We start from the raw sequence: 26151 nt of genomic DNA on the forward strand, positions 1-26151 counted from the left end.
AATGGTTCACCTCCTCCTTTCCTCTAGTTTTATTTGGGATCCTGTAGGCACCTCACTGTTTTCTCCACATAGTCAGTTCAACAGTGGGTTACAATATTTACTGTATTATAATATAATTGATCACATAATTCTTCATCTTTCTGCTTGACTTTAAAGGATCTTCAGCTTTCCTGTGGAAGTTCTAGCATATGAGTTTAAATAAATAGATAGGATGCATGAATTAATGAATGAATAAAATAAATTACTAAATGGCACACCTATCAATTGAGTGCCTATTATTATTTAAAGGGGGCTAGGAAAATCTTCTCTTTCTTTCTTATAAAACAATTAGGAAGAAACAACAACAAAAACTGTTACACTGACCTGCAACAAGTACCAGACATTTTCTATTACAGATGCAACATTTTGGACATTGTGTAGTCCAACAGAAACAAACAGTATGAGTCTTTAAATGAGTTAATATACTATATTATGTCCTATTTTAATTACTATATTATTCAAAAAACTAACAGTTACTAATAATTGCTGTTGACTGCTATCTTATAGGTAAAGAAAGATAATTTCTCTGAAGGCAGTTAATTCAGTTAATGAATACTAAATGGTTGGAGTTGTCATGGGTGGGGATGGAGAAGGGACAGGGATGCTACAAGGGACAAATGGTGTCTTGTAAAAGTACCAGAGTGCCAGAGTTTCTTCCCAGTTGCACACTCCAGGTGTGCCATCTTATTAATCATTGAATTCCTAGTATGGAACACATTGCGTGCTATTTAATTAAGAGTGACACTTTAGCTGAGGCTTTAAGGAAGCATTGGGTTTTCATGCGATAAGGGCAAAGAAACATTATGTAAGAAAACTCAGTCCTGAGTGAGAAGAGCAGGTTTAAGTCACAGCAAATAGTTGGATATGGGGTGCATAGGGCAGGGAGATGGAGTGAATAGGGCTGTAGGCAGATGCTATAACCTACGTGACATTGAGCTTCATGGCCATGGAACTCTGATTTTATCACCTTCACTGAGACTCTGGATCCTGGAGTCTCATAAAGGTAATTTCAGGTGGGAATGAATGTCTCAAAAGGTGGGGATGACTACGACTCCATGTACTCATGTATCTCCTGCACCCATGCCCTGCACTAAAGCAACTCTGCTTTAGTTAGCTTTACATATTGAGGATTTAAGTTTGCTTGAAAAATAAGTTTAACTAAAATATGCTATGATAGTTGACAATGAAGGCCTGAAATTTAGAAACCCAGGAGTAATATAATCAGGCTTCCGTTTGAAAGAATGCTTTGGAGATGGGAAGTGAGGGCCTGCTCTGAGAGCCTGCTAATTGATAGTTTATGATGCAATGATGAATTAAACTATGACACTGGCAGAACGTTTGGGAAGAAGCAGTTATAGTGAGTACTAGAGAGTATTTTGTGATTAACTAAATATGAGAAGTGACGCAGTGGAAGGTAGGAGGATTCCAATATTTTAGGACTGGGAAGTGGATAGATTCTTGGATGCTATTTACCAAAATAGAAGGTAGGAATGGTAGCAGGTTTGGGTAGAATCTAATTAATGAACTTTCAAACACAGTTAATTTGGTATCTAACTGTTTGAAAGATTTCGACATTCAGACAAAGTGTTCCATCTAAAATACAGTAAATAAATATTATTTGTGAGCTGTGTGGGTTGTGTGGGGAGTAACTGAGGCACATTACGTCTGACAGTGCCAGTTGGTTATATGATGCAAAAAAAGTCATGTGTTGAAATGAGAAGACATATTTAGATAAACTTTAAAAAGTTTAAAAAATCAACATAATTGATCTAGGATACAGTGCCAATAATAAATAATTTTTACATTGTTTTTAAAAAACTGAAGAAGTGTTAAGGTCATATAAATATCGGGTAGTAGGAATTTATAGTGACAGAAATCTGCATATTTATTAAATTTACCTTAAGTTATGTTGAGCGTTCAAGTTGTAGGGACTGATATAGGAGATGACAATTTTGATTGATGGTTGTGGTTGTGAACCTCAACCATCTTTCTCAACCATGTTGTAGAAAAAGAAAGATTCCAGCTGATTTTAAAAGTGTATAAAGTAGGAAATTAACAAATGGTGGACCCCAAGGATGAAAGCAATATCAGAAATTGGTCATTGAACTGGCAGAGATGAGGGATTAGAGACCTGACATTTGCAATGACGCAGAAGTGTACGAAAATGCTGAAGAGATAATGCATTAGGGATATCTTCAAAAATCAAAAGTCAAATATGGAAAGAGTAGTAGTGACATCATTTTTAAATAGGTGATAAGAGGCACTTATATTACAACAAATTATATTACAAAAATAAGTCATCTTCTTCATGAAATGCCAGATGGATCATTACATATTACAATCAAACAAAACCCAGCTATACATATGCATATGTATAAATACATACAATCTTTATGCCTATTTATAATTATTTTTAAATTTTTATTATATAAAAACTAAATGTTTTACTTTTACTATATATCTTGTAATTGATTATCATTCAGTAGTGAGCATAATTATTTTTCCTTTTCAGTTTTGTTTTTTCTTGAGAAGCCCTTATTTTTTAGTTGCTGTATAGAGTAAAAGACTACCTACTCTATTCCTGCTGGAACTGTGGTAATGAAATATGGTGAACTATAACAGCATAAACCAAACCAGATTATAGCCCCTCTCTGTTCAAAAGTCTGTTATTTTTCAGCCACAAAGCACCTTGTTATACATTAGATAACAGATTATTGCAAAGCAAGATTCTATGAATGGAAAGGCATTTCTTTTGTCAGTTTCTGAGTCAAGGCTACCTCAGCCTTGAAAATTTTATTGTTGTCTATTGTTCCTTCTTCCTTAGGAAAAAAAAACAATAACTATCAAAGGTGGGTCTGAAAAAAAAATAGAGTTAGAAATAGTCAGGCCGGGCGCAGTGGCTCACGCTTGTAATCCCAGCACTTTGGGAGGCTGAGGCGGGTGGATCACGAGGTCAGGAGATCGAGACCACGGTGAAACCCCGTCTCTACTAAAAATACAAAAAATTAGCCGGGCGTGGTGGCGGGCGCCTGTAGTCCCAGCTACTCGGAGAGGCTGAGGCAGGAGAATGGCGTGAACCTGGGAGGCGGAGCTTGCAGTGAGCCAAGACTGCGCCACTGCACTCCAGCCTGGGCGACAGAGCGAGACTCCGTCTCAAAAAAAAAAAAAAAAAAAAAGAAATAGTCCTGGACAAGACACTATGTACTTAGTTCTAAAATGTGGAGGCCAAGCTTTGAAAAGGAATCAGAGTTTAATTAATCATTGCTGCATGAGGATTACATAGCCCATATTCCTTTCATGTAGCCTGTGTAGAATGTGTAATTTTCCCAAATTCAAGTACAATCTGTTTTTCCTTTTTTTTTTCCATTTTAAACCTGATTTGATTTTTACCCCTAATAAATCTGGCATCTTCTATTCAGTAGATAATATAGGCTATTAGAAGAAAAGGAAGTTTTAGGTTTGAATTTCTTACAAAATCACCTAAATTATCAGAATTGTTCTCTTTCTTCCATATGTGATACAGTTATTTAGACAGACAACATTATCTAGAAATATTTTCTCTTCTTTCTCAAAACTCAAGGACAATATTGTATCATGTAGAATTAAATACAGGACAACTTTCTCATTTAATTCAATTTAAGGTATGTGTGATACATTCATAGCATGCAGCAGAGAACAAGGAAGTTTTAATTTCTAGAATCATTTAAAAATGTTCAACCCAAAACACTATTAAACTGTAATACTACACATTAGGAATAGATCCACTGAAACTCATTCCGAGAAAAACAGCAAGTGTGGTGAGGCCTCTCAATTCATGATTGAAAGAGAATTATTTAAGAATCTAAAAATATTTTATAAGAAGAGAAAAATGATGATAAATGTATTAGTCACCATACATCTTAAAGGGCTATCATGTGGAATATGTACACTTGTTTTAAAAAAGCTTCTATCAACATGTGATTACTTTAAGAAAAATGTTACATCATTAATAGATGGGAAGGCCAGATGCCATGGCTCATGCCTGTAATCTCAGCACTTTGGGAGGCTGAGGTGGGCAGATTGCTTGAGGGCCAGGAGTTCGAGACCAGCCTGGTCAACATGGTAAAACCCTGTCTCTACTAAAAATACAAAAATTGGCCGAGCATGTTGGCATGATCCTGTAGTTCCCAGCTACTTGGGAGGTTGGGGCATGAGGATCCCTTGAACCCAGAAGGCAGAGGTTGCAGTGAGCCAAGATCACGCCACTGCACTCGAGCCTGAGACCCTGTCTCAGAAAGAAAGAAAGAACAAAAGAATGAAAGAACAAAAGAGAGAAAGAGAAGGAAAGAAAGAAAAAGAAGGAAGGAAGGAAGGAAGGAAGGAAGGAAGGAAGGAAGGAAGGAAAGAAAGAAAGAAAGAAAGAAAGAAAGAAAGAAAGAAAGGAGGGAGGGAGGGAAGGAGGGAGGGAGGGAAGAAAGGAAGGAAAGAAGGAAGAAAGGAGGGAAGGAAGGAAGGAAGAAAGGGAAGCAGTACAACATAAGGCTTAATATTATGGACTCTTCATCATACTGTCTAAGTTTCATTTATGGCTCAACCATCTATTTCTTAATTACATGTTCTTGCATTTTTATTTATCGGAATGTCCATTATTGAACTTACCTCTTTACCAACACGTGTGTGTGTGTATGTGTGTGTGTGTGTGTGTGCAGTGTGTGAAATGGAGTCTCGCTCTGTTGCCAGCCTGGAGTGCAGTGATGCAATCTCGGCTCACTGCAACCTCTGCTTCCTGGGTTCAAGTGATTCTCCTGTCTCAGCCTCCCGAGTAGCTGGGACTACAGGCGACTGCCACCATGCCTGGCTAATTTTTTTTTTTAGTATTTTTAGTAGAGATGGGTTTTCACCGTGTTGGCCAGGCTGGTCTCAAACTCCTGACCTTGTGATCTGCCCACCTCAACCTCCGAAAGTGCTGGGATTACAGGTGTGATCCACCCGTGTCCGGCCTCTATACCAACAATTCTATATTCTACTTTGTGATACTAGAGCTGGGACTCTCTAGACTTGTGGCTGTCCTGGGATCCCTGAGCTCCTTGCAGATTTTTAAGGTCAAAATAATTTTCATAATGGTGTTAAGATATTATTTGCTTTTCTTACTCTTATTCTCTTTTGAGTGTACAGTGAAGTTTTCAAGAGGCTATATGACATATGATCCAGCCACAGAAACAGCACCAGATATAATTTACCCAGCTGTCTTCCATGAAGCCAGGCATCAAAGAGATTTGCAATTATGCAAAATAATGCTATCCTTCTCACTAGTTTTTGTTTGTTTTTGAAAATAGTTAGTTTTCATAAGAATGGGTTATTTTTTGTTAACAGGTAGTGGTTTGATTCTTGTTATTTTTGGAATGTCTCATCTTTAATATGGTAAATATCAATAGATATCATCCACATAAACATAAGTTCCTTCAGGTCTGCAATTTTTAAGAGTTCAATGGCTGGGCGCAGTGGCTCATGCCTGTAATCCTAGCACTTTGGGAGGCCGAGGCGGGTGGATCACGAGGTCAGGAGATCAAGACCACGGTGAAACCCCATCTCTACTAAAAATACAAAAAAGAAATTAGCCGGGGGCGGTGGCCTGTAGTCCCAGCTACTCCAGAGGCTGAGACAGGAGAATGGCGTGAACCCGGGAGGTGGAGCTTGCAGTGAGCCAAGATCACGCCACTGCACTCCAGCCTGGGCGACAGAGCGAGACTCCGTCTCAAAAAAAAAAAAAAAAAAAAAAAAGAGTTCAAAGACTCAAAGAGTGAGAAACACTGCTGCAGACATTTCTTCATTGCCAATGGTTCCTGTTCCGTCCATAGAGGGCACTAGAGAGAGATGAGAAGGCACAGGGGTTGGGGCGATGGGGTGGGGAGTCGCGGGAGAAGGGGCTGGACCCAGCAATAGAACCTGCTGCTCCTGTTGAATCTCTGCAGCGTTTCAGCATGGTAGCAGGTTGTCCAGTGTATGCTCTAGTCTCTAGCTCATGTCCACACCAACAAAGGCACAATGAGCTCCCTGCTAAGCAATCTGGGACAGGCCACGGTGATGCACCCTCCTCAGAGGTCTGAGTTCCTGGGCTATAGACTAGTCTTGAATTCCCCAGCTACCAGAGGCAGCCAGGAAGTATCACTTCCGCAAAAGTCCAAGGGCTAGGTCAGCTAGGCAACCCCTCACCTCAGAATTGCATCCTAGCTCCAAGGAATCCTTCCTCAGGGCTTCTAGGTTGTGCTTACTGCCATCTAAGGGCAGCACATGTTTCCTTGAGTCTATCTACATCACCTGTCTTCTCTTTTTGCTTTTTTTCAATCCTTTGAAACAGCTTAACCAATTACACTGTTTTACATTGGGTAATACAGTGAAATTTCTGTTTTCTTGACTGGAGGGAGATTAATACAACAGGTATTAATGTAATTATGCATCTCTAAAAAGCTACCCATAATGAAAGAACCACCATCTCTATGGTGACACAAATTTAAGGTATCTAAAAGAAAAATCAAATCTCTGTTCTGAGCTTACAAATCTAAACATGTGAATTGGCAATTAGCAAAATAGATATTAAATTTTATACGTTTTTTAGATATAGTTGCTTTGTGACCACATTTTCAAATACTCAGCAATCTATACTTATCTAGTTATTTCACAAGAGCAGTTTTCCAAATTTGATGGAAATATGTCTTCAAATTATTACCTATACATAGAATTCTAAAGCAAGTGATAGATAAGGATAAATTATATTTTCTCTAGCTATAATTATACTGGAAACATTTTAAATGAGTCACACAATCTTATTGTGAAAGTCTAAACCCTGTAACAAACAATTTTTATGCAAATCATCATTCATCTTTTATGATAACTCGATATTTATTTAGCCTTTGAAATTTGTACTACATAAATGTTTAAAGTAAGTAAACTTACCGCCTGATAGGAGAGCAGGCTTACTTTTTACCATTGGACTAGAATGAGGAAACTTGTTGCTAAATGACATGAAAAGGTGTGCAGTGAAATCATCAGGAAGCTCGGCTTCCAGGAATGTCTTCATGAATAGTTTGAAACCTTCAAAATCTATTGTCTGGAAAAAAAAATGTAAACATGTATTTTAAGATCCAACCAAATGTTAAGATTTTTTGCTGTGTTCAAAATCATTAGAAGTAGAAACGACCTCAAACCATTTTTATATCTAAGTTTAACAAAAGGAAAGTGCCTATTTGAGAAACAGGGTGGGCCGTCCTGGGCTAACATTGGCAATGGGATATGTATGTCTTACCTGTGATGGCATAGCAGGAAGAGGAAGAAGTTTCTAGTTAGATATTTCTATTTCCACAGTATCTGTAATGCCTTGAAAAATGTACTGTTTGAAACTTAGTTTCCTCCTCTCTAAATTGGGAATAATAATCCCACCCCACATAGCTGTTGCAGTGATTAAATCAGGATATCACTGTGAACAAGCCAATACAGAGTCATATATACACAGCAGGCACTCAGAGAGAAAGGAATTTTCCATATTTTTTGCATGTCACTAATGGTGATTATTGCTTTTGACAATGTAAAAAGAGGTTAATCTTAATGTTTCAACTAAATGCCAAGCTCTATTGATAAACCTTCTAAAACTTCAAATGCAGACTTTCCAAAGAAACATATTTTAAGATATTACTCTCTGATACTCATTGCAGAACTACATAAATGATTAGACATTTATTTGGAGAGAATTGTGACGGTGTTGAGGATCACCATGCCCATTAGTGGAAATGGTGATGGAAGACAACTTCCAACCTCAAGCTTAATGAGAGCGTTTCACAGGAGCCATAGTGAAGAGCTTGGTTTCTCCTTGCAGACGAAGGCAGTGGACCAGGATCTGACTCTGCCTAGGAAATTGAGGACAAGCACATGGGTGCTTTGGGGACAAAGGCAGGAAAATGGTACTATTTTAAGTTGGCCAAAACTCCTCATTTTGGACTGCAGGAAAAATGGTGTATGAGTATTTTCTGGGAAACAGATGTAGACCACATGGAGGAGAAGGCCAGTGGAGTGGTCTTGGTTTCTATCCAGTAGGGCATTTGAAAGGACTGGAAGACCTACAGAGAAGAGGCTGGAATAAAGCCACATATGTCCAGATCAAGAGAGTGCAAGGGATAGGCTTTATAGGGAGCCCTTGAAGGCCAATTTTTTTTTTTTTTTTTTTTTTTACCCAGTTTAATGTGCTAAGATGCAACTAAAAATAGGACAAAGAGGAAATTTGGCTGGCTGATGCTCTTAGTTTTGTCCACATTGCTGGCAGGTAAGAATAAAATTAACTTTGGAATAGAAAGTTTGTTTTTCCTATGTAATAATACTGGGGGAAAGACATGGAGAATGACCGAATTTATTATTGTATTATTTGGGACAAACCTAATATTAAACATGACATTCAGGAATATCATTAGACATAGTAAATTTTTATAGATTTGATCATGTGCCAATTAAGTTTACATACGATGTTTGCTTTTTACCTAATAGAATCTCAGGCAATAAAACAATGAAACCAAACACTTTATTTATTAATAGTCCCAAGATCCTGCCTATACGTTAATCTAACTTTTTAATTTAGTTTCACTTTGCTTATTGATTCTCATAAGGACACTTCAGATATTTATTTGGTGGTAGTAAAAAGACTTCATTTTCTTCTGTATTTCATAAATTACCACCACCACCATAGAATATTGTCAATTCTAGCCCAGGAGGTGGAGGTTGCAGTCAGCTGAGATTGTGCCACTACACTCCGGCCTGGCGATAGAGCAAGACTCCGTCTCAAAAAAAAAAAAAAAAAAAAAAAGAATATTGTCAATTCTAGTAGTAGAGTGAACTACATAACTAAAAACTCTGAATAATATAAAAAATGTGAAGAATAGCCTCAGGTAGGAGAAGTACTTCCAAAAAAGCAATTTGCTACAATGAATTCAGCCAACACTTAAAAACATGGCGATTAGGACAACAGTCAGACACAGGATCCAAATAGTTTCCTTGAAAAGGAGCACCTACTCTTACTAAGAGAGCTCCTTAGAGATGGCCTATTAAAGAGAAGTATTCCACATTCATTTGGGTGAGTGACCAAAATTGATAGCTAATCTTCAACATGTATGAAGGCCCATGAGGAACCGGGAGTTGATTTTATTGCAAAGTTGCAGGAAGTCTGTGGGATGAAAATATTCACAAGCATTTGTGTTTAGAAGCAAAGTTACTTATGGTAGCACTTCCTTCTGTTCCTAGGTCTTCCATAGTCAGTATTTTGTTTAGCAACATAACAGATGATAAGGAGCATGGTCTTTGAAGTCAGACTACCTGGATCAACTCTTGAATCCAACACAAGCTGTGTGACTGTGGACAATTTAAGCTCTCTGTGCCTCAATTTCTTCATCTATAAAATGAGAATAATAGCACCTACTTCTTGATTTGTTAGGAGGAACATATTATTTACTATTTTTAAAGCATCTGAATGACATCTGGCATATAGTAAACATTGTATGTAATTAAATAAATTTTTGTGTAAAGAATCTCCATTTTAAAAATTCATAATTCCAAACAATATTTGAAGAAGAAGCCTCAAGCCACATTTCTTCACATGTTTTCATACGCATTTAACAAACCATGCATTGTTCATTGTTGTCCTTGTTGCTGCTTTAAAAGCTAGTAATAAAATGTGAACTTCCAGAAGTAGTAAAGGACTAGAAATTGGTGAAAGTTTTTCTCTGGATCTGCTTTTGGACCATAATTGTACCTTAAAACAGCTCTTTCAAGCCAAGATTTTAACTTGGTAACATAACAAACAAACAAAACAAACAAAAACAAAGAGTTCAGAATAAAGCAATTGTGTTTCAAATTCTAATACTTCCACTCACCACCTAACTGATATGGGGCAAGGAATTTATCTGCTCTTTTGAAGGAAAAATATGCCAAATCCCAAGTGTATGGTCTTTACAGAGCCTTTCAGAACCCATGTCAATGCTCATTAAAATCGCTGCCTGTAATTTAATGAAGAAAGCCAGAAAAATAACCAACCAAAAGGAAAAATGAACTTTATTATCTAACAACAGAGTCAGGACACAGACAAAGGTCTAGGCAGGTAAGGGAGGGTCCCTGCAGAACCTGCAACCTGCCCAGGTCATTGTGCACAGGAGGCCTGTCTAAACACGCCCATGGTGAAGAATTATTTCCCTTAACACATGCTCAGTAAGGGAAATAAATCAATGTGGAGTGGCTCAGACTAAGGGCTCACATGTACACTGGAAAAATGGGGTGGAGCTACCAGAAATTCATGCTCTATGCAGGGGAGAATCTTGGCCTCTTCAGCTCATGTGTGGTGGCCTGGTATTCAATTTGTGAGGTGGAAACCTGAATGCAGGACCCTCTCTTTGTTGAGAGCTTTCCTTTCTCTTAATAAATTCCACCTTCTTTACCCTTTAATGTATCCGCATGCTTAATTTTTCCTGATCATGAGACAAGTACCCAGATTTAGCTAAATTAAGAAGCAAAAATTCCTGCACCATTTGATGGCCTATATGGGGATATGAGGAAGGGTGAGTAAAATGAGAACCCAAGAATCCCTTTCACTTTCGTTTCCGGGCCTTCCAGTCCTCAGACTTTTTCTGAAGGCAGAGGAAACTGAACCCCCTGAGTCACTCTTCGATTTGGGAATGTCAGCCTTGGTCCAACCTAGTCTTTGCTATGCCATTTTTCTTCTTTTTTTTTTCAGGACTGTAATGGCACCTATCTTTTCTTTTACAATATCAGGGGTGTTCCACCACAACCCCAAAGGCTGCCACATAGGATAGATGCGGAAGTGGTGGCTCCCTGCCCTCCCCTGCATTCCCGCCCTGCCGGGGCACATGGCCATGTCTACTGTATGTACTTTTGGCATCCAACAGCCATGCAGGGCAAGACTGAGCCACAGCTGCTTCCTGGGCCCCAGGGTAATCTTGGGGGCTAGAGGCCCCATGCAGACAGCTGGCCAGTGTTCCCTGCCACACATCCATACAGTCTTCCCCTCCCCTTTCCAAGGAGTCCAGCTCGGTGGGGACAACAATTAAGTTTCTCTCTGTTTGCATAAGAACAAGAGGTTTCTTCCCCAGGCATTTCCCTGCCCTATGCTTAAGCTTTTTTTTTTTTTTTTTTTCTTTTCTCCACCAGGTCAATAGTTGATGGATTAGTGTGAAGGTAGTTACAGTTTTTGCTATTACCTAGATTGGCAGGGACCACAGTTGATTTTGCACCCACCTAATAACACAGCCCTGTGAGTACAGGGGGCTTCTCAATGCCAGAGGATTTTTCTTGAAAAGTGTTTTATCAGGCCAGGGCTCCAATTCACAGGACACCCTTTTCTCTCCCTTGTTTGAGAGGACCCAATTTTAGAGCTTCACCTTAGCATTTGGCTTATGATAGGGAGGCAATTCTTTTGTCCCAAACTCAATTCCAAGCTTTGGGTTGAAGCCCTAGGGAAGAAAACTGGATCTTAGGGATCTGGAGGCAGACAACAATGGAAGTTAAAAGGCACACACCACAGATGAGCATGACTAATTCCTGCTGATTAAGCCAAGCCTCCCATATCATGGATAGAGGTCATACTAGCATCCACGGCATAAATTAGGTGTAGGGAACTGAAAGGCTACTTATAGCAGGGGGAAAGGCAGTGAGTGCATGGGGAAGTGCGGATAATCCCACACCCTAGGCCCACCTGTTAACATGAGTGAAAGCTGCATTTACACCCATGGGTGGCACCCTGTTGTGGTCACCAGGCCTCAGGGATATAAGGATGAAAGAAAGAAAGAGGAAGCTTTTTCCTTCTCTCTCTCATGTACCCTGGGCATTTGATATGAAGAGAAAGGAACCAGGGACACCTTGCTCCTCTCTTTCTAGATGAGTAGCCATTTGTCTTTAGTCTGTGCCCCTTACAGATTCATTCTGAGCCGGGGGGCTCCTTTGAAAAAAATGCCTTCTTTGTCCCCCTTGGTCCTCTCTTCACAGGTGGTTATCGTGTCTCCATACTACAGGACACTCCTCTCGGATGCATCCTTCAAACTGTGAAAAGTTTATTTCTCAAACCTTAAACTGGTTGGCTTAGAATTGAGCTCAGGGGAGGGGAACCCAGAAGGCTGACATGCTGGCAAAGAGACAAAATATTTTTTAACAGTCAGACTTTTGGCCTCCCTCTCCCTGTGCAAACCAGTAAAAAGGAATTGTAAGGATCACTGTTATATTCTCTGTAAAGTTTTGATTAATCAAAAAGTATTTATGAGGTTGGTCTCAAGCTGTAGCCAATCTGTTGTGCTTTGCATGTCTTTCTATATGGTTCTGTCAGAAAGAGGAGTACCTTAGGATGGGATAAGGACCTAGGACCCCATAGCCCACTGTTCAAGTCAGCCTGGCAAACTGCCCAGTATATTGTTTTCATCTCTGCTATTTTATGGTGGCAGCCTGGGATCAATCCTGGCTTAGGGAATGAGTAGTTTCTGGTAAATACCTGTGTGACTTCTACCATTTGCTGATTCTCTCCCACTCCATGAACAATTTCTAGCTTTCTTTAGTGAATCTTCCTTTCTCTGAGCTACACTTAAAGGTTCTAGTTTTTGTAAAAACTGCTTACCACCCCTTTGAAAATACCTCATACACTCGCAGTTAAATCATAACTTTTTGGGGCTTGTTGGTTTCACCTGTAAAGGTTACTGTTGGTAAATTTCAAAAGCCAGAAATATGAGCCATCTGGCATGGCTAAAGTTGGGTAGCTAGGGATTTAAAAGGATTTTCTTAAAGAACGCTCAAGTTAATTAAAAGTGGATATCCAAGCTATAGGTATATTTAAAAGACCTTTATGCTTTTTTCTTCGTAGATCTTGTTTTTCTGAGAAAGGTTTTTACCCCAGTCAACCAAATTGTTTTCCTCCATTTTGTCTTGCCACTCTTAATGAACCCATGAGAGACCCTAAGATAATTTCTGATGAACGGAGACTACTTGGGAAAAATGGAAAAGGTATAATGTATTCCATTTTTGGAGAAACCTGTTTTCCTCATGGAACCCCAGTAATTAGAGGCAGATAGATCCCTTTCAAAATCTGTTTTTGTCTTCCACCTGTGTCTGCTTATTAGGTACTGTTACCTCTGTTTCTTGAAGGGCTCCACCCTCAGGCCAATTATCCAATTAGGAGATTGGGAAATGAAAAATCTTACAACTACTGGATCTTCTTCTGTCTATGTAGTTATATATGTGATTTGTATATAAAAGCACTCTAATTAATTGGCCTAAAGAAAAATAAGCATTAGATCAAATTTTTTTCAAGGAAAATACAAGCTGTAGTAACTTTCAGTTCATGTAGCTTTAATCTTTGAGAAATAAAAAATCTTAAAGATTATTGGTAAAATTCAAATGTCATTAAAATTTAAATAGGTGGTCTAAATTATGGAAGTCAGATACTAGGTTTGCTAAATGTTTTAAGGTTGTAAACTGATTCTTTGGCCTTTGAGAACTGTTCAATTTGCCTGCTTTACAACTTGGTAAGGCCTGAGGACATACTGAATTAACCAAGCCCTTGAACAGGCTAGAAGGAATCAAACTTTATTGGTGCCTAGTGCATAATTAAAACAACTTATAAGATATTACATTAAAGTTTAAAATTGCTAAGAGTTACCATTATAACATGTAATTGAGACCACCATTGAAAACAGATTTACATGCAAGGTGTGTAAGAAGAGTAAAATGTGTTTTCGGGAAAAGATTATAAGAAGGCATGGAAATGCAAGTAAATTTTTGCATAGGGTTAAAGGATTGTTTTAAATTAGATAAGGTCAAGCTAAAGGTTTAAATAGTTGTGGAAGGTTTCTAAATTTAATATTGCAAAAGAAATTCTGTGTATGAACATTGACTAAATTCAAAGGATATTATATTTTTTTTCTGTAAACTGAGCAATGAAATAAAAGCACAACAAAGTTTTCTTAAGGTACTAATCTGTTCTTTAGCAAAATGTGTAAAGGGTTATAAAAGGTTTTTAAGAATCTTACCTCATGGTCAAACTGGCTTAGATTGGATACAATTGTCTATAAGGTTTCATTAGAAAATTGGGATTAATAGTAAACTAATGTAAGGGTAAAATTTGGCTCTCTCTCTTCCTTGTTCAAGATTTTTATGTAATATTAATGAATAATGAAAGATTTTCATTTGCCTTGTAAATAGACTGCCAAGGAAAAGAAAGAGAAGACAGGAGACAAACTGTTTGGAAAGGTAAGTCTTTCCTCTTGATGACTAAAGGTTTTCCCTGTTTTAAAATTTTTGAGTCATCATTTTAACAAAATAACTAACTGGGATTTTATTTCAAATTATCAAGCGTTTTAAACCTCTAATATTTAACAGGCTTCCCCAAATCAAATTTCAGCTCCAAGGTTGTCTTTCCTGACCCCTAGCTTTTGGATGCTACAGAGGGTCCCTAGAGCATCCAGAAGAAGAGAGGTAAACAGAATAATTTAACATGGTTAGGTACATGGGATCTCCAAAATGATGTGTAATTTTCTTCAGGTTATATTTTAGTGAATAATGCTAACATACGTTCCAAAATTTTATGGGATTTCTAAAATTCTAATGTTAGAGTATATGCTATTAATCACAATTAAGGTTGTTATATTAAGTTATTGTAAACCACACATTTTGTCAATCACATTTCTGACTGTAACTACCCTGGTCATTTTGTTATTCACAAACAATTGTCTTATTTTGATCCTCTTCAAAAGATGGTTTATAATCAGCTATAAAACTTTGATGGGTGTTCTTAAATACAAGTTTCTGATAACTTTGGAGATTGTAACATTGGACTAAAGGGAAAACGTACAGGACTCATGAAAGAGCTCAAACATTCATGAATATCAAGCAGAGCATGAGTTAACTGAATGGGCTGAACTAATAGAAAACTGAAGTAATCTTTTTTTTTAAACTTTTTCCTTGAAACATTGCTGATCCTTGTTTTGTTATTCAGAGTCAAGAAAACTTTTATTTTGAGCTATTTACAGTCTTTAATAATTGAGTAAGGTATACTCATGTGAATAAAATTTGGAGCACACTTCTTTCCCTTTGCCTGGTTCCTCTAGAATTTGGAAACTATCTGTGAATATTCTTAACTTACAGCAATATGGTTATTTGTATCAGTGCGATAGGAATTCATTTTCTTTGGCAACAGTACACAATTAGAGAAATTGGTTGTTTTACCAAGGCTTTGACTGGAGAGGTGTGCTTCCTTTTAAGGACTCAAGCTCGACTTGCAGAGCCAATAAAATCCCCTTTGGAAAACTGGCCTCATACCTTGTCTACACCGTCCTCATACAGGGTTCCTAATCTGTGATGAGTAAAAAATGTCACTTTCTAATGGGCCCAGGAACTCCATATTCTAGGAACCTCAAGAAGAGAGGAATTCACCCAATTCATAGGTATTTGAGGGTGCTAACCCATGGCTGGGCTGGGCTTTCCAAAGTCCTGTCTGAGATTCCTTATGGAACAGAATTCCATCAAAAGTAATTTTAAAAGTGTATGTAAAAATAATTATTCTTGCTGCACTTTATGCAAACTGTCAGGCCAAGTATAAGACTGAAGTCTATTTTGCAAACAACTCAGTCCTATCATGAATTGTTTTTAACAAAAATGAGGACTGGGGAGAGAAAAATTATGTTTCGAAACTTATCACACATTTGTCATTAAATTCTATTCTCATTAGTTGTTTTTAATTTTTTTTTGCCTACATTTTAGATTAACCCTCTTATTCTTGTGAACCAACCAGCAATTTCTGGCTGCAACTCAGAAGAAACAAAAGGCATGGGTAATGTAATAATCTGGATCAATATTTTAATTCTGAGCAGTTATCCTGCAAATCCCAACAGATGATAGGATTATCATAACCCAGAGGTTCCTCTGGGAAAATAAGACCAAAGGAACTAAACAAAGCCAAGCCCCATGCAACCAAATCTTAGCATGCATAATTATAGCCACCAGTTATTTGGGCATGCTGGCAGCCTTGGGATTTTTCAGCTGCCCTTACCCATCCCTCTTTATTTGGTTTTAATATACGTCTTCTAATAATCCCGTTTGTCTCTTCTCACCTTCAGGCCATCAAACTCCAAGCGATCATGCAACCAGAGTCTCGAAACAATGGCTCCTTTTAACAGAGACCCTTAAATAGGCTTTCGAGAGAGTTATGACTGCCATATTTCCAAAACAGCACCCCCTAAGAGCAGGAAGCAGTTAAGATCAGTCTTTGTCCGTATTCTAACTGCATACCTCTTGTGTACCACTTTAGAGGGGAGAATAATAGAGGTAGGAGGCAAATGCCTAGGCAGATAAAGAAGGGTCTGCAGAGAACCTCTGAACCACTCAGGTTATTGTGCACAGGGGGGCTTGCCTAAGCATGATCACAGAGAAAAATTCTGTCCCTTCACACATGCTCAGTAGGGAAATAAATCAATGTGTAGTGGCTCAGACTCAGGGCCCACATGTGCACTGGAATGATGGGGCAGAGCCACCAAAAATTTGTGCTTTATGTAGGGGAGGAGCCTGACCTCTTCAGCTCATGTGTGGTGGCCTGGTATTCAATTTGTGAGGTGAAAACCTGTGTGCAGGACCCCTCTCTTTTCTGAGCACTTTCCTTTCACTTAATAAATTCTGCCCTCCTCAGCCTTCAATGTGTCCGCATGCTTAATTTTTCCTGGTCATGAGACAAGAACCTGGATTTAGCTGAACTAAGGAGCAAAAATTCCTGCATCACTGGCATTTCTCCTAATAGGCAATACATTTCTTCTTGACTCTTCTTTTTTCAGCACTCAGGAAGACTTTCTGAAATTTCTGAAGTGTAGTTCTCTCTGGCTCAGCAAGCAAAATACTGTTTTATTTTCTGACAGCTCTAAGCCTTAATTCCCTCCATATAAAGTGGTATATGAAATCAATCATTCAGGCTGGGTGTGCTGGCTCATGCCTGGCACTTTGGGAGGCTGAGGCAGGCAGATCACCTGAGGTCAGGAGTTCAAGACCAGCCTGGCAAACGTGGCAAAACCCCATCTCTACTAAAAATAAAAAAATTAGCCAGGCATGGTGGCATGTGCCTATTGTCACAGCTACTCGGGAGGCTGAGACAGGAGAATCACTTGAACCTTAGAGGCAGAGGTTGCAGTGAGCTGAGATCGCACCACTGCACTCTAGCCTGGGTGTCAGAGTGAGACTCCATATACAAAAAAAAGGAATCAATCATTCAGAGTTGTCTCAATATAATAAAAATTGATGTAAAGCACTTAACATACACTTGGGCACATAATATATAAAATAAATAAAAGGATTAGGTTAAAGGAAGAACTGTCCTCAGCTTAGATACATTTTTAAGTTATCTTAATTTGCCTTTTGTATTTTTTTGAGACAAAGTCTTGCTCTTCTTCCCCATGCTGGGGTTCAATGGCGTGATCTTGGCTCACTGCAACTTCCGCCTCCTGGGTTCAAGCGATTCTTCTGCCTCAGCCTCCCGAATAGTTGGGATCATAGGTGCCCACCACCACGCCCAGCTAATTTTTGTATTTTTAGTAGAGATAGGGTTTCACCATGTTGACCAGGCTGGTCATGAACTCCTAGCCTCAGGTGATCCATCTGCCTCGGCCTCCCAAAATACTGGGATTACAGGTGTGAGCCATCATGCCCAGCCAATTTGCCTTTTTATTGGTACAGAAAACTGTAAAGTTCATTGCATCTTTCTGAATAAAAACTTCAGGTTTTGTGTGTCTCAAATACTTTGCTATAACATTTCTGTGTCAGATAACAGAGACAAATAACAACTTTTATAAGGCAATAATTCTAAAAAAAAAAAAATCTTCCTTTGAAAAATAAAAGCCTATTACAGATATAAGAACGGAGTAAAAATTTCCTCAATTCTTAAATTATTTCTACAAGATGATATCACATTATTTATTGCTGAGGTGTTAGTGACAATGTAAGTTTCTCTCTTAAACTTCTTCACTGTGTTCTTTGGAGCAAAATTAATTTATCTCACATTTTCTGGCATTAGATAGGGCTTGCAATGTGGGAAAACACAAACCTCTTTTTTTTTTTTTTTTTTTCCTGAGACAAGATCTCTCTCTCTCTGTTGCTCAGATTGGAGTACTGTGGCCCAATCATAGCTCACTGCAGCCTCAATCTCCCAGACTCAAGCAATCCTTCCACCTCAGCCTCACCAGTATCTGGGACCACAGGATTGTGCCACTATGCCTGACTAATAGTTTTTTTTTTTTAATTTTCTAACTCAGAGTTTTCAATTCATTGAGAAATGTTTCTTCAATGTGTTTCCTGGTTAACCCGTCCCTTTTCTTCTCTTGTTAGTAAAATCTTTTCAAATATCTCCTAAAATTCTATGTTGTCCACATTATTAAACATTTCTGATAAATGGATGATATCCTCATCTGTACATTTTCCTTAGATCATGACTTACAAGAAAATTTCCAAATTTAGGCATCAGAGTTTCTACTGCTGTCACATAACAGCATTAGAATTGCTTTTTGAAGACTGTGACCTTTAAATAGAATGAGATCATTTATATGCATATCAATGAAGCCATTAGTGATAAAAATTGGGTCAGACTTAACTGAATGACTATTCAAAAATTGAATTGCCGTAGGCTCAAACACATGTGCGCACACACACACGCACAAATGTTCAAAATTTTAAAAACTGCTTTTTCATTTTTTTTTTCCTTAAGGAGCAGCCACAGACTATTTAGGGAGATAACAGAGAATTTGTAAAGAATACTGACTGAGGGAGCTGCTCAGATGTTGCTGCCAAATTGGCACAGATTCAAGGCACATTTCTATATGCCTTTCATTATTATTTCTGACCATCTGGATCCTTTGTTTTTAAATCCCTGTTAATACTAAAGAGAAGATACTAGTATTCATCCACGCAGATTCAAAGTGAATGAAAATAAATGTCATCACTCTATCCTTAATTTCTTTTGGTAGTTTTGGGTTGTAGATTTTCTCGTATTCAGAAAGTGTTCTTTGAGCACCCACTCTGCGCCAGGCTCTGTTCTAGGTGTTTGGGTAAAAATGTTACTAGAACACATAAAATTCCTTCCATGAGGGAGCTTATCTTCTAATGAAGGGAATAAGAAAACAGCAACATTAATGTGCTAAATCCACAATGTCTAATGGTATTAAGTGCTATAGAAAAAAAAATAAAGAAGAAAAAGATTTCTTGGGGGAATGTGCTTGCAGTTTTTTAAATCCAATTATCAGGAAATGAGAAGCTATTCTTTGAGTAAAGATTTAAAGGTGATGAGGCACACACTTGCACATATTTGGAGAAAGCACATTTCAGGCAGAGAAGACAGCTAGCTAGTACAATGGCCCTGAGGTATAAGGATGCCCCTGTTCTAGAGAAATTTTCACTGGAGCCAGTGAGGAGGAGCAGAAAATTGGAGCAGGAGTGAGGGAGGACTAGAGTAGTAGAATACAAGGTCAAAGACTCAAGCTGTGGCGATGTGTGGACTGGGCAGAGCATACAGGATATTAGATCATCAAAAGAGAGTTATAGCTTTAACGTGGAGTGAGTTTTTGGTAGGAAATTCCATGATCTGACTCATATTTTAACAGAACCATGTGACCATAATAACACTTATTTGTATCAGACAAAAGACAGCCTATCGTCAGTTGTTATGTTTTTCTAACTAGCTTGTATTCACCACTAATTAATAAATTACCCCTAAAACACAAAATGAATCACTCAACTATTATAGATAAAGTAACTGTTTGAAACCACAAATAAATCACTTTATCTATCAACAAATGTTGACCGAGTACCTATATGTGTAAAATACTATGCGTTTACTAGGCAAAGAACTCTGATGAAATTAAGTAGATAACAATTTAAATTAATAAGAGTTTTTTTTACAGTTTCCATTTCTATTTTGCATTCTAATTTATATCATTAACTAAATATATCAAACTTAAAAATTGATATGAAGGTCACTGAGCAAAAGTATATTGATTAAATATGCAGCATGGCTATCTTACTGAGATTTCAAAATACAATTTTTTATATTAAAATTCATTTAGAAAAATTTATATTTTAAATATTGCATTTCTTATGCTTATCTTGCACTGCAATTGACTATTCATTATTTCAAATTTCAGAGAGTTCCTTGATAGTCCCCTAAAGCTGTCATATAGATAGTTCCTTTGAAGAGAAAGAGTACAAAGTGTGAAAACCTTGAATTTAAATTTTTATATTAGTTTTGGCAAATGAAAACTATTTTAGCACTTCAGAGTCACATACTCCATTAACTCTAGCTTTACCTAAGACTAGAATTATGAAGACTCAGTAGAAAGACAATTATAAACATATTATTTTAGTAAAAAATAGGAAATGGCAGAAAGATAATGCTACTACATTCTATTAATTGCAAAAAGCAAATAATGGATTGGAAAAAGTTTAAGCAGAATATTTTTACTATGATTTCAGTATGTCTTTTAATCAAGGATCTGTAGCTAACTGTTTTATACTTCAGCTGAAATCTATTTTAATCTGGTGTGACACTGTCTTGTCACACTAAACATTTTTTGGTGTTGTCACTAGGACAGGAGTGAGTGTTACTGAAACACAAACATAAATCCTCTAACATTTTCTCCTTGAAAAATAAAACCCAATAAAAATGTCTTGGACACCTTTGTATATATAATTTCAATTAATAAGATTAGGTTTTAATTATTCGTTACTTGTATGTTCACTTTTAAAGAAAATCTCCACAGGGGGGTTTTATAATGCACATATGAGCAGGCAGATTCCATGCAAAACTTCTCTTTCCTGAAGGGCTATATGATCCAACACGACTTTGCAACACTAAGTGTATGACACGGTCTTTTACCTTATAGGTCCTCATTATGTAACACTATCCAAATGTTACCATGTTTCAGGAACTGCATTAAATATGTTATATGTGTGCTATCATTTAATCATCACAATACCTATGGACAAAGAAACTGAGGCTCAGAAAACTTCCTTAAATTGCCCAACACCAAAAGCTTCTAATTGACACTGAAGACATAAATATTTCTAACTTCGATGTGCATTATGTTATAGTTAAAGTATAATTTTCTAAACAGATTTTGCAATATTAACACATGGTACAAGGTAATTTCCCACTGGTTTATCAGTATTGGATGCATTTACAGCTGCGTCAAATTGGTCTACCATTTCAGAAAAAAAAGATACACACAAATAAGGTATAACAATTAGAAGTAATGGTACGAGTATTCAGTTTCCCACTCTTGAAAACGCTGTGTTGACTGTAACTGTTTTTGTACCCTTTGATGTTCAAAGTATAACCTATTACTTCGGGTCATATACCTGAAATGTGTTCAAATCTGCCCGCCCCCATCTCCGTTCTGATGCCCATTGTCATCTAGTGTTCTTATTTGATTGGGCTGCTTCCATAACTCATATCTAGTCTTCTCTTCTACGCAAGTCCATGCCCCACATTGCTACTGGAGGTATTTTTCTAAATGGAGAATTTAACTTGTTCACCTAAGAATATGATTTATAATTTCTTTCACCTATAAAACTTAAAATTCGTAGACATTATAAGCCTTTTTACCAAAATGTCTAGATTTATATTCATTTAGTACCCTGCAGTGCTCTTTCGCTTGAAAAAGCTATTTCTATCTCTTTTTACTTTTTGAGACAGAGTCTTACTCTGTTGTTGCCCAGGCTAGAGTGCAATGGCACGATCTCCGTTCATTGCAATCTCCACCTCCTGGCTTCAAGTGATTCTCCTGCCTCAGCCTCCCAAGTATCTGACACTACAAGCGCTCACTTCCTCACTCAGCTAATTTTTGTATTTTTAGTGGAGTTGGTATTTTACCATGTTGGCCAGGCTGGCAGGCTGGTTTTGAACTCCTGATCCCCAAATGATTGGCCCGCGTTGGCCTCCCAAAGTGCTGGGATTACAGGTGTGAGCCACCATACCTGGCCAAAAAAGCCATTTCTAACGATGAAAAAGCACAAGTAAAAACAACAGATAAACCCTAAAAATAAAATTTAGATGTGACAGAGTAATGTTGGTTTTAACTTATACTGGAAAAGTACAAAAAGATCACCTAAAAACCCCAGCATTAGTTTTTAACTTCTATATCGTTTAATAAATGTTATTAAAGAGATGAAAGAACAAACATTCTACAATGTGAATTTAAATACCACTTTTCAAAGTTGGCATTTATCATTAAACTAAGGAGAGTTACTTGTCTATTTATTTCCCAAATGTATTTATGCTTGATTTCAAAACTTGTTTCTAAAGAAAGCAATTGGTCACAATTGGTATAATTGTATTTTATAATTGTAGGTAGACTTGATAAGAAGAGGAACATCACTGAAACTATATTGATGGTAATAGTGAAGAGAAGCAGAAATACTGGTTAACATACTATTTCTGTTCTTGCTAACTAACTGTCCTAGCACCATGTAGTTGGAGGAAGTGAAGCAATACAACAGACAATAGCTCTGCTATCAGGACAGCACTCAGGATTGTGGCCAGGTTTGGGAGGGGAAGCAAATTACATGTCATGTTCCCCACTCCTACCACATGGTGGAAGGAAATTATTTTTGTGTGCAGAAGACATCAGAGTTATAGTTCCTCAATTTAAAATGAGAAAATAAAGGAAACAGAATTTGTTGGTGGTATATCGCCAATATTCTCACTCTCATCTTTGGCATGTGCTCTAGAACTTTTCTATGAAATCACATTGGTCATTAAAGTATGACCACAGCCACTGTCTCTAAACGTTAGTGGAACACCTGTTATGTGCAAGACACAGAGCTATTTATTATACATACACTTTAGAACCTAACCCTTTTAACAGTCCAATAGGGCTGATGCTCTCTTCCTTTTATAAGTGAACAAACTAACGATAGAAAACTTGTCCAAGTTCTGTTAAGATGAATTCGGTTCAGTCAGACTCCTCAGACCATATTTTCTCTGTTATACTTTCTTTATGCTTTCCATAATGGAAAGGGTTGAATTTGGTTCTAGAAGGATAATTATAGATTACAGTAAAAAGGTTTTTATATCATTGTTAATAATTATATCAGTGTCATTATCCTTGTTAAAGACATTTAAAATATTACTTTAGGCAGCAGCACTACAAAAGGTAGGTTTTGAATCCCCAGGTTCCTTATTAAGGGGTAAAAGCATATTGTCTGAATGTAAAGGGTATACACATTAAGAGAAACTACAGTACAGAGTACAAAGTGCAAAAATAAAGCAAGCCCCTGTGGAGTTATGCAAGCGTAACTCAGCCTCAGGCCAAGGAACATCTACTGACAGGAAACATGTACGGAGAAAATCCTACTCAGAGAACACTGATAGACAAAGAGCACACATAGAGCAGTAACATGTGCAGGCTCTCATTCTTCTCCCCTTGAATACCCTCAGTTTTGTCAATTCTTTCTATTCTGTAACTGCAATTTCTTGCCTGCTAAGCCACTGCACATGAAAAAAAGACTGGGCAAGGAAAAGGAAGGAAGACACTCATTCTGCTGACCCTCCAAAAAGTTAGAGCTTATTTTGACATGAGTTTTCAGACAGCCTCTAGTAAGGATGTAGGTTGTGCAGAAAGGTGTGTTTGTTGGGTGCTCAACGGAAGTCATTTAATAGCCAAGTCCTGAAAATGTAGACATTCTTGAATGACTACATTGGAGTAAATGAAAACAATCATTTACTCCAAGGGATTGCCTCTTAAGTGTCATAAAGCCTACTTAGTCCATATTTGGGGAAACAAGTTTCCAGAAAAGTCACAGATGAAATCAGGAAAAGGCCATCCTCTGAAACGGAGGCTAGTAAATCTTGCCACAGTCAATGAGTTGCCATATTACCAATGCCTCTTTATACAATACTGTAAGATGTAGGATCTGTATCTAAGTCCACCAGTATCATTCTGATGTTATAATTGTACTTTACGTGTTGGACATGAAATTACAGTGGCTGTTGTCATTAAAACCATCAAACAATTTAAGAATAAGAAGAAGCTAGTACATATCCAAGATTGCCCAAAGGAGATAATATTACAGTTTTAGACAACTCATGCATTTTAGTAAGAAATATTTCTACAGTGGCGAAGACAATTGATATAGCTACTCTAGTGTGATTAAAAATATCCATTTAGAGCACCTGAAAATGTGTTGTAATCTGTGCACTCGACTGAACTACTGATCTAAAACTTAATTTACAAAACAGATTTTCAGGGAGAGTGGTTGAAGCAACAGATGGAATAATCTTCCCAGGAGGGCAAAATCAGCAACTCTTTGCTTATGTTTCCCCCACAGATTCTATCACAGCACTGTAGACAAAACAAAACAAAACAAAACCTTATCATTGCATTTTAAATGCAATTTTAAAATTTCCCATGGTAAATTAATAAATTAAGACTTTTACTAAATAAAATATAATAGCACAGCCTTATATATCTTCATGAAATTAGAAAAATAAATTCCAGAGTCTACAAAACTGAAGGCCACACTTGAGACCCTTTTTGTCTATTAAGGTACCAGCTCCTATTAAGGCACCAAATCCTCTGATGGATTAAAAAAAAATTGTCACATCCAACTCAGTTATAACCTATGAGTATTATAGGCAATCTTGTATACTATAGAAATCATATTGGTACAGAAGTATAGTTCAGTGATATGGATGAGAAATTCATAGATCATATCAGAATAAAGAAAGAAAAGACAGACTTTAATAGAAAAGAAAATGTCTTACTTGGTTAAGAATGTCTTGTTTCTGTGCATGCAAGGAAAGAAAGAATACATGTGTTAATGTAAGATAATTTATACTCATTATCTCATATCTCTGATTATTTAGCTAAAAGTTCAAGTTTACAGGTTGATTTTAAAACATACCCTAGATCCATAGCGGCATCAGCATAAGTTAGAAAACTGATAGAAATGCAAATTCTTGACCCCCACCTCAGAAACACTGAATCTAAAACTGCGTGGGGTTGGGGGCAGGCAGGCAGCAATCCATGTTTTAACAAGACCCCCGGCTGATTCTGAGATACACTAAAATTTCAGAATCAATGACTACATCAATCTTTGTATATAATAAGCAAACTGTTCTGACATTAGATAAATATAATATGTAACACATAGAGTGTGATTAAAATATTTTAGAGGATTAATAGAAATATAACCATCTATATAAAGGTATATTAGATTTTGAATATGTATTTCCCATTTCTAAGATTTCCTTCTATTAGCATCACACCTAGCATCTCTCCATACTCTTAAAGATTAAAATATATTTCTATATACATCTGCCACTTTCTTCCCATATCTCAGCTGTGAGTGGAATAATTTGGAATTGAACTTGAAGTCCAAGATCAAAAGAAAAAAAAAATGTGTGGAATGCTAAACTGGCTTCCCCTCATACTACCAAATTCTACTGCTCTCAGGAGACTATTTATATGGCCTATGTTTTACTGAGAATAACCTCACTGAGACTGGATCTCTGCTACAAACTAGCTGTAATAATGTTCTTAACATTATATTATTTACACAAGAGTAGGTGGAGGCTGATAAGACCCTCTCCCCTAGTCAGGCATGAGTCATTAATATGTATGTGTACTGGGAAGTGCCACACTCACTACAAAAGCAATGTTTTCCCATGCCTTCCCCTAACCTTTCTCCTTCCTATCTAAGAGGACGTTCCTCTCCCCTATGGCTTGGTCAATGAAGTGAAGAGCACAGGGCATTAGCCTTAAACTGGGATTCTAGTCAATTAGGTTTTTGTTGTGGTTACTGTCACAAGCTAGCTGGTGAATCTTGGACAAATCATTTCACTTTTCTTAAAATAGTTTCTTTATTTAAAAACTTTGTAATTTTATTAATTTGGGAATCTCAAGACCTTTGAATGGTTTTTATTCCTACAGAATCTTTAAGGCTATTGTTTAGACTTCTCTTATTCATTTCTTCAAGGAATGATTATCAAATGATCTTTAAAAGATAGGAATTAAAAATAAATGATTTATTCACATATTATACTTAATATTTTTTCTCTATTAAAATAGACTTCAA

At 37.3% G+C, this 26151-nt stretch overlaps 1 protein-coding gene across 15 annotated transcripts in view; it reads right to left on the minus strand.

The window, feature by feature from the left end:
- The window catches only part of DGKB (diacylglycerol kinase beta), a 799601-nt gene that overhangs the window by 569230 nt on the left and 204220 nt on the right, over positions 1-26151 (minus strand). For 9 of the 15 annotated variants that reach the window (XM_030822173.1, XM_030822167.1, XM_012510226.2 and 6 more), the window contains exons 4-5: positions 24839-24859; positions 6973-7126 (exon numbers count right to left, since the gene is read on the minus strand). In XM_030822173.1, coding sequence (XP_030678033.1) covers positions 6973-7126; positions 24839-24859 — 175 coding nt within the window. The remainder of the gene's footprint in view (positions 1-6972; positions 7127-24838; positions 24860-26151) is intronic. The other 6 variants (XM_030822175.1, XM_030822171.1, XM_030822169.1 and 3 more) reach the window with 1 other exon arrangement.

The sequence above is a fragment of the Nomascus leucogenys genome, chromosome 11 (assembly GCF_006542625.1).
Source record: "Nomascus leucogenys isolate Asia chromosome 11, Asia_NLE_v1, whole genome shotgun sequence".
NCBI classification, from domain to species: Eukaryota; Metazoa; Chordata; class Mammalia; order Primates; family Hylobatidae; genus Nomascus; species Nomascus leucogenys.